The sequence below is a fragment of the Tiliqua scincoides genome, chromosome 1, assembly GCF_035046505.1.
Source record: "Tiliqua scincoides isolate rTilSci1 chromosome 1, rTilSci1.hap2, whole genome shotgun sequence".
In the NCBI taxonomy this organism is placed as follows: Eukaryota; Metazoa; Chordata; class Lepidosauria; order Squamata; family Scincidae; genus Tiliqua; species Tiliqua scincoides.
Genome location: NC_089821.1, coordinates 79,091,475 through 79,108,051, shown reverse-complemented (window position 1 = coordinate 79,108,051; position 16,577 = coordinate 79,091,475). Strand labels below are relative to the sequence as shown.

At 41.5% G+C, this 16,577-nt stretch overlaps 1 protein-coding gene and 1 pseudogene across 1 annotated transcript in view; one reads left to right on the top strand and one right to left on the bottom strand.

Annotated features, from left to right (window-relative positions):
• Window positions 1-16,577, bottom strand: part of SLC49A4 (solute carrier family 49 member 4) — an 84,906-nt gene that overhangs the window by 24,652 nt on the left and 43,677 nt on the right. Inside the window, exons 5-7 of the mRNA XM_066611770.1 lie at window positions 13,833-13,941; window positions 12,853-12,920; window positions 8,173-8,300 (exon numbers count right to left, since the gene is read on the bottom strand). Of these exons, the coding sequence (XP_066467867.1) occupies window positions 8,173-8,300; window positions 12,853-12,920; window positions 13,833-13,941 (305 nt within the window). The remainder of the gene's footprint in view (window positions 1-8,172; window positions 8,301-12,852; window positions 12,921-13,832; window positions 13,942-16,577) is intronic.
• LOC136638076 (5S ribosomal RNA) lies at window positions 2,961-3,080 on the top strand (annotated as a pseudogene).

The following is a 16,577-nucleotide window of genomic DNA, read 5'->3' as shown; positions in this document are numbered from 1 at the left end:
AACCAACAAGAACTTGAATTTGGGTGGAATCAATTTCTAACTGACAGAGCTAAAATTTTCAATGCACATAAAAGTCCTTATGACAATCATGTTTCAAGTGACCTTTTTTTGCCTATGGAGATGAATTCACCTGTCTTACTAACTGACAATTCTTCATTTTAGTCGCTGAACAATCTGAAGGTTTTGATCACACATATGAAAGTCTCAACACTAGTCTGAAAAAAACAGGACGGACAGTCAAAATTGCACCCAATTCAAGGTGCTGGTTTTGACCTTTAAAGCCCTATACTGCTCTGGGCCAGGGTATCTTAGAGATCGCCTACTTCTGTACAATCCAGCTTGTCCTCTTAGGTCATCAGAGAAGGCCTTTTTACAAGTGCCGCCGCCGCGGGAGGTACATGGGGCGGCAGCTAGAAATAGGGCCTTCTCAGTAGTGGCACCAACGCTATGGAATTCCCTTCCCCTTGACTTAAGAATGGCTCCCTCTCTGAGACTTTTCGGCGAGGCCTGAAGACCCTTCTGTTTAAACAAGCCTTCTGAGTTCTCGGCCTTTTTAACATCTTTTAATTTTTTACAGGCCTGGTTCTTTTATGACTTGCTGCTCTATGCTCTTTTTACCTTTTTACTACTGTTATCTGACTACTGTTTTTATGATATGTGTTAATATGCTTTTATCTGTTTTTAAATTATGTTGTTAATCTGTTTTTTAATTATGTTGTTTAATCTGTTTTTAACCTGTTGTAAGCCGCCTTGAGGCTCTTCGGGGAGAAAGGTGGGGTAAAAATAAAGTTATTATTATTATTAAAATTGTTCGCTGTTCTAATGAAAAAGTAATAAGCTATGGGAGGGATTGTTCAACAACACACTTTGCATACAAGAACAGGAATTATAAACACTGATGGACTACCATGTTCTTTTGCTACATGGTCACGATGAACCCGACACTGTTTTTGAACATATGGAGTTGATTTTTACAGAGTACCATGCAAGTTGCCAACTAAAAGAAAAGTTGCTAGTCAACCATCTTGAAAAATGTGTTGTAGACTAGGGCTGTACCCACTGATTTCCTCAAGACCAATAAGTCTAATTTGGGTGTCTGATAAAAATCTGCACATGAAGCAGATTTTACAAGATTCTCTGCTCTCTAAAACATGGTGTATACCCAAGTATCTCCAGCCCAAATACCTCTTCACTCTGGCATGGAGTTCTTTCCAGTAGCTGTTGTGGTTGTCTCATCTGAATTTTTTAAGACTGTAAGCCCTTTGGATACATAAAACAGTTTATTGATTTATTTTACTATGTGAACTGCTTTGTGAACTACTCCTGTTGGGAAGCGATAGACATATAAATATTCTTAATAATAATAATAATAATAATAATAATAATAATAATAATAATAATAATATCCCACATCTTCAACACAAATCTGATCACAAACGAGTCTGAAAACTCTATTTTTTTCCAACACATCCACTGCAAGACTGGTAGAATTCACAGTAGTGAAGTCGTCATTACAACAGATTGGAAAAGCAGACAACATTATGCTGGCAAGACCAAACTTTTTATAAATTCCTTAAAGCTACTTCCCTTCAGGAATCTCTTATATCCTCAACTGAAGTCATACTATTACACCAGCAATTCTAATAACCGTATAGTTATATGGGCAATTGACAATGGCAAAAAAAAAAAAAGACACAATTCATTTGCTGAAACACAGATCAATGTTCTCCTCTTTAAAAATTTAGAACTGGGTCAGTTCAGACATCACAAAGAACCATGACTGAGAATGACAACTGTTCTGAGCAGTGCGAGAAGTTAGCAGTCAAGAGCAGCTCTCCAACTGAGCAGCTGTGCTGCGAGGGCAGAGCCATTAGAGAGAGAGCGTGAGCGAGCGAAGAGACACTGGAGTTAGGATTTTTGTTTACATGAAGCCACAGTTCTGTTTAACAAACCAACTTCAAAATATAGCTTCTATTCCTAGTTTGTTGAACTAAAATAAATCATGGATTTGTTGACTAGTGCTGGTTAGACAAACTAACCATAGTTACACAAAATAAACCATAGCCTTGAAAGACTTTTGAATGTACCCTCACTGTAGATGAGTATGCTTTACTTTTTACACTTTTGCAAAGATCCGCCAAAAGCTCACCCTCCAGTCTTGTGGAAAGTTAACAGAAAAAGCTTAATAATCCCCATGTGTTACAGCAAACGTATATAAAGATCACCCACCACCACTATAACATTCTAAGAAAATGCCATGCCACAGACTTAGATGCTCCAAACACCAAGATAAAATGATGAGACTGATGTCTCATGTTTTCTTTGCACCAACAACATAGTGGCTCGAGACTAGCAAGGTGTAATATCATCTTCCAGTTCTGTTTTGAATTGGTGATGGTGACAGAGTGTGTGCGCGTGCTTGTGCAAAACTATTTTCACCTGCTGACTTCTGTCCACTTTTGTCCTGGTAAGTAAGAAATAAAGTGGACTTATAAGTTCATCTCACTTCATCAGTTCAGACAAAAATTCTGCTTGCATCCAATGATGATTCTTGGTATAAACCCCAAATGGTGTTAATGATTTGCTATCCCAAAGACAGCACATACTGCAAAGTTTGATATGTTCAATCACTAAAAATACTTTGAAAATGATTTCAAAGCTGATTACTTTAAAATTTGAAAAACAGATCATATAATAGACCAGTTGAAACATATAGGATCAGTAATTCAGGTGATATTTTCTCCCAGTTCGACATATATTTCAATATGCCGCACTCATCTCTGGTTTATAGTTATGCACCAAGGACAATTTTGGACTCTCAAAGTTAATTTCAATAAAGATAGGTTTAAATTAATGAACCGCGCTTTCACTAAGTCCATAGCTAGGGAAAGGGGAGATTTTATAACTAGACAACTTCCAAAAAAAGGCCACAAAAACTAAATCTCAAAGTTAATTACACAGACTACAGCAACTGTTACCCTGCAGATGCCCAATCTCATCTGAACTCGGAAGCTAAGCAGGGTCAGACCTAGTTAGTACTTGGATGGGAGACCGCCTGGGAATACCGGGTGCTGTAGGCTTATACCATAGTCTTTCAAGACTGAAGGTTGCCAACCATTACACAGACTGTTAATTTTTCAAAGAGCAGAAGGGAGTATCCCATCACTAACAATGCCCTTTTCTGGAACAGGGAGAACAGTCTCAAGCTAGGGACACCGAGGTTTCTTAAAGGTTTCTTAAAGGTGCAAAAGAGAGTGACTAAGATGATTACTGGGCTGGGGCACCTTCCTTATGAGGAAAGGCTACAGCGTTTGGGCCTCTTCAGCTTAGAAAAGAGACGCCTGAGGGGGGACATGATTGAGACATACAAAATTATGCAGGGGATGGACAGAGTGGATAGGGAGATGCTCTTTACACTCTCACATAATACCAGAACCAGGGGACATCCACTAAAATTGAGTGTTGGGTGGGTTAGGACAGACAAAAGAAAATATTTCTTTACTCAGCGTGTTGTCGGTCTGTGGAACTCCTTGCCACAGGATGTGGTGCTGGTGTCTAGCCTAGACGCCTTTATAAGGGGATTGGACAAGTTTCTGGAGGAAAAATCCATTACGGGGTACAAGCCATGATGTGTATGTGCAACCTCCTGATTTTAGAAATGGGCTATGTCAGAATGCCAGATGCAAGGGAGGGCACCAGGATGAGGTCTCTTGTTATCTGGTGTGCTCCTTGGGGCATTTGGTGGGCTGCTGTGAGATACAGGAAGCTGGACTAGATGGGCCTATGGCCTGATCCAGTGGGGCTGTTCTTATGTTAAGAGGGTACAGATGTGGCTCCAAACCTCTTCAGTCCTCTCAGACTGGATATTATAGGTTCAGCCTATCTATACATGGATTTTTTATACACGAATTTGACTCAACACGAATGGCCCCTGCAAATGAGAAGGAATGTGCTGATCCTTGGAGAAGGGGAAAAATGCATCCCTTTAAAATCAGTTTTAAAAACTGAACAGTCCTTTAACAATAGCCTCCTTAATGAGAGAGAAAGAGGGCAGCTGGCTGACAATCCATCAATCCTTCTCTCTCCAGGTGACCCCTTCCTTCCCCCTGAGCACGTGAAAGAAAGGTGATCACTTTGCATTGGTGAAGGGAGGGGCTGAGTGAAGTGCCTTTGTAAGCTCTTGGAGGACGACTGATTGATAGATCGTCTTCTTAATGACGCTCATCTTACATCACAAAGGTCAACAAGGATGTTTTTAAATCACCAGAGCAAAGAAACTTTGTTTTTTAAATTGATTTCCTATAGTGTGTTTTTTTCGGAATGGAACCCACACGAATAATGAGGCTCAACCTGTACTTATGCAATTTGTACAACACATTCAGGCAGACAGCTCTCCACTTAAATGAAGATCTTCTAAGCCTCCTACTCCAGAAGGAAACCTCCCAAATGAAAGGAGAACCAAAGTTGATGTTTTAAATGGTTGTCTAAATTTGCACAAAGACTCAACCAAGGTGTCCAATGCCTGCTGTACTCCCGGAGTACAAATTCTAAGGACTAAATTCTAAGGACTAATATAGCAGCCTCATAAGATGCTCAAGCTACTTAACCGGCAGGCCTTTTAGCAAACTGAATAGAAATAAGTTAAACTGAGAAGTCATAAGAACATAAGAACAGCCCCACTGGATCAGGCCATAAGCCCATCTAGTCCAGCTTCCTGTATCTCACAACGGCCCACCAAATGCCCCAGGGAGCACACCAGATAACAAGAGACTTCATCCTGGTGCCCTCCCTTGCACTGGCATTCTGACATAGCCCATTTCTAAAATCAGGAGGTTGCACATACACCTGGCTTGTAATTACATCATGGCTTGTAATTGTTATGCAGGATCGGAAGAGATCACTGACACCAAACTTTTATTAGGAGGAACGGAACCTGAACCAAACAAATGGAGAGAACTTATTTCAAATTCTCCCAATTGAGAGAGGACCTGAGGCAGGCAGGCAGGCACTAGGCAGGCAGGAGGCAGCAGGACTTGAGGCAGGCCAAGGGCTGGAGGCTTGATGGAAGTTCCCCTCTGGTTCTCAGCTCCAGCAAGAGGCTCTCTCTCCCAGGGCTCCTTCCAGCAGCTCTCCTAGCTCTCCTGCAGAGTTCAGGGTTCAGCTCCTCTCTGCAGCTCTTCCCTGGTAGTCTCTCCAGCTTGCTCTTCCAGCTCCTTCTCTGCAGCGCTTCCCTGGTGGTCTCTGAGCTCTTTGCTGGTGCAGCCTCTTTTATAGCCTCAGTGGCTCTGCAGACAGCAGCCTCTACCTTTCCTCCACTGGTACTGCAGCCTTCTCTCCTGCAGCAGTTTTCCATTTCGTCCTCCAACTCTCAAGGGCTTGTTACAAGGTACTCAGTTAACTTTCCTCAACAGTGACCCCATTGGCTCAAACAAAACTTTATAATGATTGGCTCAGACAAACTCAGACTGTCTATTGGCTCATGAAAGGCACAGGCTACGATCCCCTCAGGCCAATTTACAGCAGTCAACTGAGCCCAAGTTCTGCACATATCATAACCCATAATGGATTTTGCCTCCAGAAACTTGTCCAATCCCCTTTTAAAGGCATCCAGGCCAGATGCTGTCTGGAAGATGCTGCGGCAAGGAGTTCCACACGCTTAGTAAAGAAATATTTTCTTTTGTCTGTCCTATCCCTCCCAACACTCAATTTTAGTGGATGTCCCCTGGTTCTGGTGTTATGTGAGAGTGTAAAGAGCGTCTCTCAAGTCCAGAGAGGTGGGGGATTTGACATGGCAGCAGATTTTCCCATTCAATAATAATGAATGTGGACCTACATTACCAATGCTATAATCCAGAAGTTCTCAAACTGTGGGTCGCAACCCGATTTTGGGTGGGTCATGAAAAGCAGGGCAATGCCATCTTGGGTACTGGCAAAATGAGCTGGGTGGCACCATTTTGGAAACTGGCAAAATGAACTGGGTGGCACCATCTTGGATATTGGCAAAATGAGCTGAGCGACACCATCTTGGAATCTGGCAGTGGACGCCGCCCTTTTCCAAGCCTGTATCAGTCCTGCAGAGAGAGAGAAAAGCTTCTCCCCTCTGGGTCTAAAAGAACGGCATGCGCAGGTGCAAAAGAGCAAGGCAGCACCTGTTTCATTTCTCCAGTGAGTGTGGCTGTACTGGCAGAGCAGAGCAGAGCTTGTCTCTAGAATTTCAGGTGGGAGTCTGAAGCTGCCCCTCCCCCCCGCCTCGAATGGGCTCCTTTTCAAAGATCCTTGCACAAAGTTTGGGAGAAAGGATTCAGGAATAGAAAAGGATCTTCCTCCCACAATAAAGAATTCACTTGGTGAAAATTTTGATGTGCAGCAAATACAGAAACTAAAGCACTGAGACACCCAGGAGAGGGAGAGGTGGGGGAACTGGGGACAGTGGGCTGAGCATGTGTGTGATCTGAGGGCTAGAAGAGATGGGGTGGGGGGAGCTGGGGAGAGTACTGAGCATGTGTGTGATCTGTAGGGCTAGGAGAGATGGAAGACTCCTGTCTTATAGGTGTGCAGACAAGTCTGGTTTTGCTGGATCTGTAGGAGGCTTCAGGTTGGTTAGTTAGTTAGTGCCATGAACACTGATGGGCATATTCAAAATATATCTATGTCAAGCTCAACATTAGCCGGAAGCAAGCACATCCTTCACACACACCTCATTTCAAGAAGTATATTGAATTTTATAGGTGGAATGTTTGGTAGCATGAGACAGAGAATTGGGAAGAGCTTCTGCGTTGGAATGTTTTCTCTTGCCATTTGACGTTTATGAGTTCCTAGGCGAGAACCTGGAAGTAATGTCACTTCCTGCTCAATGACATCACTTCTGGCATTGGCACAGTGATGTCACTTCCTGCTTGATGATGTCACTTCTGGGCATGACATCACTTCCAGTGGGTCCCAGATAGATTGTCATCATGAAAAATGGGTCCCGGTCTAAAACACACAAGAACCACTGGTATAATCCTATCCTATCCACACCTATTCAGAAGCAAGTTCCACTGAGTGCACTATAACTTACTCCATGTTAACTCATTTTTGGTCCCTGTTGCATATATGTAGCGTTGGGCAGAAATGGCTTAAGCATGCATGGACTGCAACCCATGAATGAATAAAGTAAGCAAACTACAGGATTAAAATTTAATGGCTATATGCAAACATCAAAGTTCTACCTCAATCTCAATTCAAATATCCCACCAGCATCAGCTAGATATCAGGGAGAAACAGAGAGGGCTCTGCAAATTCCAAAAACAAATTGAGGGAAGGAAGTAACCTTATTGGGGGGGGGGGGGAGAGAGCCTGGAATGTTAAAACAGAAAAGGCATTCCTGAAATTCTACTCAATCTAGATCCAAACCCATTTAAAGAAGCACATTATTTCTATGTGTCTTAACATATGTGTCTAATTCTGCAGACAAACTATTTTGTACACAAGACTCATGTTTTAAAAAGACCCAAGGTATGTGAGCAAGCAAAGAGGATAGTGCAAATTCATTTATATATAACTTCTTACAAGCAACTGATCATGCCTATTTTAGTTCCAGTTATGTTCATATTCACAGATGCTAGGTAAGGGCTATATTCCATACAACCGCATGTCACACACTAAAATTCTAAGCAAACCAGGCAACAGGGTCATAATTAATTACTTTCTGTAACCAATGTTGGTAATCATATAATAGCAGTCTTGAAAAGCTTGACAAAGGCAATTGTAAAAATTACAAAATGTTTACTGAGCTGTAGTCAAAGCTAGCTTACTTTAACAGGTTAAAGGCCCCCTGCAGTGAGTTTCTTCAGCTGTATTTGCAGGCTTGCACATGTGCAGAAGAGGGTCTTATACTGTAAATTCAAAAATGCAGTCTAATTTACTCTGTTGCATGAGGCTTGGGGAATGCAGTGTGGGCAATTTATAAAGTGGTTTGAGACATATTACATTTTTGGGAGTTATAGTTCAGAAGTGACAGCAGAAAAATTCCACTATGCATATCAATCTCCACTTGCCTTATTTTTAATTTGGAATTTAAGCACAGTTTTATGGTAATTAATCTGCAATACAAACTTGATTTCCCAGAATCCTACATACTGATGAGCTTCTAGCAAAACAAGTGTTTGTCCAGGCAAGACATTAGCATACCTGTAGTTAAAGGTAGGTGAATGACAGTAGTTATACATGTCAAAGTGAACCAGATGGATGACAGAGTTGCTCCTGACAACAACAGGAGAAGTATAAGCTTTAGCATTCCTCTGATAAAATCAGCAAACCTGAAAGACACAAAAATCACTCTTTATAACACTTCACATGTTGCAAGAAAACAACTATACTTGAGTCTGAATTGCAAGGAAAGAATTATTTAGAGCATGTGATACTTTGATTCTTAAGGGGAAAACATGACATCCTAGAGCAGTGATTTTCAACCTTTTTCATCTCATGGCACATTGACAAGGTCCTAGAATTGCCAAGGCACACCATCAGTATTTTGACAATTGACAAGGCACCCCAACACACAAGGTTGGGGGCTCAAATTCCCCAATGGCCATACTAATAAATGACCCTCCCCAAACTCCTGAGGCATACCTGTGGACCAACTGCGGCACACATGTGTGCCACGGCACAGTGATTGAAAATGGCTGTCCTAGAGTGTCCCGCATTTCCTACACAAAGAGCAGGAGGTGAGAATTCCACTCTGCCTGCTCATTTAAAGTCTTGTGAACATAGGTGGATCCCAATAGTGTATCATTTTAAAAAGTGGGTCCTGTTGCTGAGAAGTTTGGGAATCACTGACCTTACAGCAATACAAGGTTTGTAGCCTATAAGTTATATATAACAAACTATCTCCATGATTGTATGATCTCCCCTGACTATCACCACCACCTTTGCTGGCTTGCTTTCGAATAATCATTCCATGCATACTCATCTCTTTCCCATCATGCTTCGATTCCTTCTCTTACTCCTGGTTCTGTGCCTTATTCCATCCCAGACTGTGCTTGGGCTCAGTTTCCCCATTTCCATCATCAAGTTTCCCTCCTCTTGAAATGTTCTTCTGGAAAATACTTCCTACTTACACCAACTTGGCACTAAGAACTCAAAAACAAAAGACCTACCCTGATGGTTCAGACAAAAGTCCATCTAGTCATGCATTTTGTTTTCAACATTGGCCAAATGCTTTAGGGAAACTTACAAGCGCAGCATTAGGGCAACGGTGGTTCCTTTTGTTCCTCCACAACATGTCTCATTCAGAGATGTATTGTCTCTGTACCTAGCAGCTCTTGGTGTTTATTTTTCTCATTTGCTCTCAACTCCAACACTAGTCTGGTTATTCCTTCCCCTTTGTTTTGTCTGCCCAATTTTGACACAGTCCTTTAACTTCAGTTTACACAATTTGGTCCTGTGCAGCATCCTAGTTAAAAACAGCAGTGTAAATAGCACAGAAGAGCAGAAGAATTATCCCCCCGCTACAGAGCCCCAAACAAGTCTACTGCTTGCTCCACCCCAATTGACCTAATATGATCCAGAAAATTCACATTATGTGCTTCCATAGTCAAAAGTCATAATTTGCTGTCAATCCTACTGTGATGGAAATTACACCATGTTACAAAGTTGCTGCATTTTGACTTTGTTGCAATTTAAGCCATTTCTGCCCAATGTTGCATATACGCAACAGGGACCAAATGTGTACACCTGTGTGTCAGGCAAAAATGGGTTAAAAGGACATTCTGAGCCATGAAGGGCAAAACCTGTAAAATATCTGTGATCATTAGCAAACACAACAAGAGAAATGCCAAGGAAAAAGTAGTCTGAATTGTGTTGCACCATAGTTAAAAAGACCACACATGTGAATGTCACCATTTGAAGTTGCTTTTTCTCTTCCCTCAAGCGTCATTCTTTAACTGCCAATGAAAGGGTACGACATCCGCCAGGTGCCCAAAATGCGCAAGACCCTTTAATCATAAACAGACCTCATAAAAATGATCTCATCGCACCTGGTCTAGGACTAGAAGAGTGGCAAGATCGAGGGCACACCTCATACAGAAGGTGGCACCATATACTACAAGTAGCAGAAAATGAGCTCTCAGATATCATTATTTCAACTCAGTCTCTGAAGGGCACAATTTTGTAACTGAAGCACAAACATTTCTACTGTGTGCAGAGATAGCCTGAATCCCAAATGACAGTGTTTTCATCATGAAAGACTGGAAAAAGACTTGAATGCAGTGCCCTTTCTGTATTATATTTAGCAAGTAACTAATGCTCACAAGCAGCATGAAATTATATTGTAATTTAACTGCAGTGGCAGGGGAGTGGCACAAGGGGAAGAACTGGGAGCAGGAGGTAGTAAAACTAAACATTTGTTCTTAAATGAAAACAGTGGAGGTTTCATTCATTTCAAAATTAGCAGCTGGGAGAATAAAAAGCATGCTCAAGTTGAGCTATTCCAATAGATCCCAGGCTGCCTGCTTGGTAAATCACAGACCCGACACTGAAATACTGAAATACATGAGCCTGTCACACTTGACAAGAATCATTACTTAATTTTCCTAATTACGATTTTCAGCAGATTATAGTCAGCACAGACACTGATTCAACTTTATACAGATAACTGCTGAATAGGCCCTAAAAGAGGGGACTCATCCATCAAAAGTGACAAATCCCCATGTTTGAAATGATGCAATTTGTCAATCAGAGAGAGAGAGAGAGAGAGAGAGAGAGAGAGAGAGAGAGAGAGAGAGAGAGAGAGAGAGAGAGATTTGGTGTCAGATTATTCACTTTTTAAAAACACAAACAGGCCAAGAATAGAGGCATTGGGTTCTACAAAAACTTCCCTCACAGAATTTGAAACCGATTTTGTAGCAGCTACAAAAGACATTAAGAAGATATTCCAAGGCTTAAACCAGGCTACATATTAAACAAATTAATCTACCACAAAAGGTCAAGATTTACATGATGGGACTGAGTCAGCGAATCTGTGCTAGACTCAAAGCTAGATGAGGATGGCCCTTCAATTCCATAAGCCTCCAATTTAGCAGCACAAGATAATTTATAAGCAGGAAGAGGTACCCAGTATACCAAAGGTTCTGAAAGAAATAATTTAACACCACACAAATATGGTTATAAAAGGTACTACTGTTATAAAAGGTACAGCTCATTTTGGGCTGCAGCTCTGTGCCCTTAATCTATTGAAATCAGGGGCATTTCATTCTTTTTCTCAGACCTGCTCTCTCACCACTGAAAATCTGGTTCAGTGCCATCTCTGACTTCTGACATTTTAAACAGCACTGTCTATTTTTCAAGCATGGGTCCGTTCATACAACACACAGAGTCAGGATTGCACCCTGGCTTTGCATGATGTTCTGCTGCATTCAAAACATGTTCCCCCTCTTCATTGAGGGAGGCGTAATTCTGCCTCCAGTTGTGGTCTCCAACAAGCCAGGATGGCCATGACATGAGAACAAGCCAGACCTGGCTTATTCAAACCACTGTTTCAAAATAAAATAGGATCCAAAATAATACTGTTCACACAAACTGAGTTGGTATAGCATAGTGGCTAATAGACTGAGCTCCCCAGCTGAATCTCATATCCAAGCCTAGCACTTTATTAACGCAGCTTGTGTTGGCTTCTACAGTCTGCTTTTTTAAATTATGCTTATTGAAGTAAGGGTGCAATCCAAACCCCTTATGTCAGTGCCTTCCAGCACTAGCATACCGGTGCCAATGGGACATGTGCTGCATCCTGCAGTTGGGTGTCACTCACAGAGGCCTCCTCAAAGTAAGGGAACATTTGTTCCCTTACTTCAGAGCGGCATTGTCCTTATATCAGTGCTGGAAAGCACTGACATAAGGGGTTAGGGTTGTGCCCTAAGTGAATGATCCAAATGACGTACAAGCTAGAAGAACACTAATATTCGTTATGGTAGCATCTGCAATATCTGAAATGTATCTTTGCTACTGCATTGCTATGGACAAGTTTCACAAGCCGTAGCTCACACAGCAAACTGTATCAATGAATGAAAACACCAGAGGCCCTGGCAACATAATCTAATACCCTAGGCCAGTGTTTCTCAACATTTATTCCCTTCTGTACCACTTTGCATGTTCCACCTATTGGAAGTATCACAGGAAGTAACTGGTGATTATGTCATCACTAGTTACTTCTGAGTTGAGAGGCCAGATTCAACATGACAAACACCAGTAAGAGCTCAGAGTGGACAGGAGGGATTTTTAGAGTGCGTGAAAAGCATGCTTTGGAGCTCTGCCCACCAAGCCAAGCCTCCTACCAATGCTTGTCACATCACTCGTCTCACTGCCAGGCAAATATCCAGGGATTCCTCAAGTACCACTGGTGGTATCCATACCACTGGCTGAGAAACACTGATCTAGGCTCTTAATTTCTAGCTCAGAGTTCAGGACAGCAAATTTCAAGATCTTGGTTGACGAAACCGTCACATCTATAACTGAAAAGCTGCAAGCAAACAAGATATTTTAAAAGGGGGTGTTGGTAGTGGTTCCTTGATTACTTTATCTACGTGTACCTTGAGATGAAGTGGATAGGGAATACTTGTCAAACACAATAATATGAATTGTTCAGTTTGTTGACTGAGCAAATGGAATTTCCAATACTCACAGGCTAAAACACACACACAAAATGCATAAATTACTATGCTAGAAGATGAACATATTATCAACTCAGAGAAAAGCATTTGTTCTCTTGCAGTTGTCATAGATGACAGGAAACAATCTTGAGGGTTATCATTTTAGTATAGCTAAAATACCATTGCACTGAAGAAATATAAAACAAAGGAAGACTGCAATTCTTACCTTGCCAATGCTACGCCAACAATACAGCCTCCTACAATGGACCAAAATCCAATCCAACCTGCATCTACCTAGAGAAAATTGAAGAGTGAGAAATGAGATGCTATTTCAAATAAAGTGGAAAGTAATTTGAATGGTATTTGCCACCTTCAAACAACATGAACACAGATAAAAATAGAAATAAAAGTACCACAGCAACTCTCAATGCCAGAGATCATAAGAAGAGCCCTACTGGACCAGATCTAGTTGACTATTCTGTTTTCCACTGTGGCCAGATGCTTATGGCCATGATATAAAGAAGCCCACATTTTTATTAAAATGTGGTATTAAAATAATCACTCTTCCCTGTTGCTTGCATGTTTGTTTCTCAGCAACTGGTATTTAACTGCCTCTGTATATGGAGGTTCTATTTAGCTGTCATGGTAACAGCCACGTATCCTCTGTGAATTTGTTTAATTCTTTTTAAAGACAACCATCAGTGATCACACCATCACTTGTGGCAGAAATTCCATAAGTTATATATTGTGAGAAGTCATAGTTCATTGGGTCTGACCTGAATGACCTGAAGTACGCCTGAATCTACTTCCAATAAATTTCATTGGTAACTTCTAAATGAACTAACTTCATTGGTAAGTTCTAAAATTATGATGGTAGGGAGAAATTATCTCTATCCACTTCTCTCTAGATTTTCAGGATAATTCAAAATTAACATTGTCCCTAAACTGTAATCTTTCTATGAAAATTGATATTGATTTTGACCTTTCTTTACCCTGTCATTTGCCTGTGAGTACTTTTAGTGTCTGTTCAACCCCTAACTGGTTCCACAATGTTGAAAAGGCTTACCACAAAACCAATATATCATTTTTAGTGTGTCCAATTTAAATAAGGTTATTTAGTTAACAGTAATAAAGCCAATACATTGCCAGCCATGCATAAGCAAGATTCACGTGACATTACTCACAAGATTCACAAGACATACATACCTGGCTTACATGGGCTGGGGTTAATACCCAGTCTAGAACACCAGACCACCCAGCAAAAACACCCAATGGTATAGAATAAGCTAGAGCAATCATCAGAAACCGGGAATTGCTGTGAAGACAAAAGCCAATTAGGAACAATTTGCCGATGTAACTTACAGCACAATCTTATGCATGTTTACTAAGAAATAAGTTCTACTGTATTCAACAGGGCTTACTCCCAGGTTCAGTGTACATAGGACTGCAAACCTACTACATATAAACCATTTTTTCTTCTAATAGGTTATCAAGAACAGTGACCAGTACAGATAGATTACTGGGTGGCACAGAGGTGTCTACAATTTGATTATATTCAACTGAAGATCAGCCTGACTGCCACATGTGTTTCCAGGGGGAAAAAATCATCAAGACATGCTAGGATATGCTAGTGAACCTAGGAATGGAGATGGGTTACATAGCAAGTTTCTTTACACCCCACCTGGTCACTGGGCCCATTTAGCTTGTTATTATTGACTTCGACTGGCAACAGCACTCCAGAGATTCAGGTGGGAATTTCCCAGCTCTTTTTGGAAATACCAGATACTGAACCTGGATTCTTCTGCAAGAAAAGCATGGGCCATAGCTCAGTGGTAGAGCACCACTCCCCAAGACAAGGACTGCCTTGTCTTAGAACCCTGCTTCATTCAGGCAGCAGTGGCACTATAACACAATGGGTGAGCAGTTACACACACAGAAGCCTATGTCCCAGAATTGCCACCTGAGTGCCTGATCAGTGCCAGTTTGTGTGATTCCTCCTTCTTGAAAAGAAGAGGGCTGAAGAATCATGCAAACCAGATCTCTATATGATTGGGTACTCACATGGATGGCAAGGTCACATTAGAAGATGTCAGACAGAAGAAAAGGACAGGCACTCCTTTTCCTCCCTGCTACTTCACTGCTGCTTCCAGCTGAATATGAATGAACCACACAAAATTTTGTAGGCTGGCTTGTTTGAATCATCCACAGCTGCTGTTCTGCATCCATGTTAATATTTTTTTTTCTATTAGTACATTGGTATTTGAATTGTGTTGGTCAATTTGTAGAGAGGCTAGTGGATGGCTACTGGATGTTGACAGGAGCTTAGACTAGATTACCTTTTGCCCCTTTCAACTACAGAAGATTCACTGTAGATCCGCAGATTCACTTATAAGCAGATCGGGTCCCTGGGGGCCACCCCACACACCTCCATGCCCTCCCTCCAGAGGCCTCCAGAAGGTCCTCTGAGCCCAGCAGTGGCCATGTGTGTGCGTCCACGGTCTCTGCTGGGCTCAGAATGAGACTTACGGTTTAAAAAATGTGACTTCGAGTTTCTCTGTGAAACCGGAAGTAACATTTTTAGTGCCTTACAAGGAAGTCACTTTTTTTTTTTAACTATAAGGCTCAGTCTGAGCCCAGAAGAGGCCATGGATGGACACATGCAGCCTCTGCTGGGCTCAGTGGACCCTCCGGAGGCAAGGGGAGAAGAGATCCCCTCACCTCTGGAGAGTGGGGAGGTGTTCCCTGGTATCCAAGTCTTCAGTTAACCCCTATGGATACAGGAACACGCCTGTATATGACTGAACAATTAAAACAGATATGCAAAGAATGGAAGAAGTAGAAACAAGTAATTTATTTTTCCCTTTCATTTAAACATTGCAATTACCAAGCTGTTGTTTTCTAGCACTGTATTTTAAAGCTTTCATTATGTTTCAGAGTTATTGCGATCCATAGAGCATGCTTCTCTCTCAGACTTTCCTTGTCTTCATGGCAGGCCCATAGCCAGGATTCTAGAGGTGGGTGGGCAACTATTTTTTTCAGGGTGGGCAATTATGTCAGGTATCTACACTGGTGTGCAAAACGAAAGGATAAGTATGAAGAAACATCAAAGACCCATAACTTACCCAAATTTCATAAAGAGAACATATTTTAGTTTTGTTTTTTTTAAAAGACACATTCATTATCTGTAAAGCTATGTAACTTACACAGACTAAATGCATCTCTGTATGCAATGTAAAATGTATTTGTTTACATACAAACAACATATCCTTTCATTTTGCACACCAGCACAATACACAGGCTTGCATCTCTGCAAAAATAAAACATATCACTGTGATGCGGGTAGTATTTACTTGTATTGAAAGCCTATTCATTTGCTGATGACACATTGCTGATGCACTGAAACATACTAAAATAAAATTTATTCACTTTACATAAAAGCAAGCGGAAAGCTTTGCAAGTCAAATGCAGAAGTGCCATTGGAACATTAGTTTTTTACAATATTCGTTACTTTTAATAAGCAAAGTACAGAAGATTTGAATTTATTAAATTGATCTAATAGAGCTGTATTCTATCTTACTGAGAGATGAATCTCCTTAGAACCAGGGGTGGATCTAGTGTCTGTATTGGGGAGGGGGAGCCATGAGCACTACCTTCAGAGGCCAGGTCAACCAGTTGGGTAGACCTGGGTTCCTGATTGAGTTTATTGCCTCTGCGGCCATTTGCTGGGTGGTTAGACCTGGGCTCCCAAATCCAGTCAATCTCCTTGGCGCCTGCCCAGTGAATGTTCCCCTGACACCCAATTTTGCTCTCCATCCCGGCAGGTGCCTTTTTCTGCTGGCAGGACAGTTGGGGGGGCGTAATGAACCCATGACCTCCCTCCAGACCCACTCCTGCTTAGAACCTTTTCCACACTTAAGTTCTTGGTTCTTTTTAGCTCAAATGCTTTCCAAG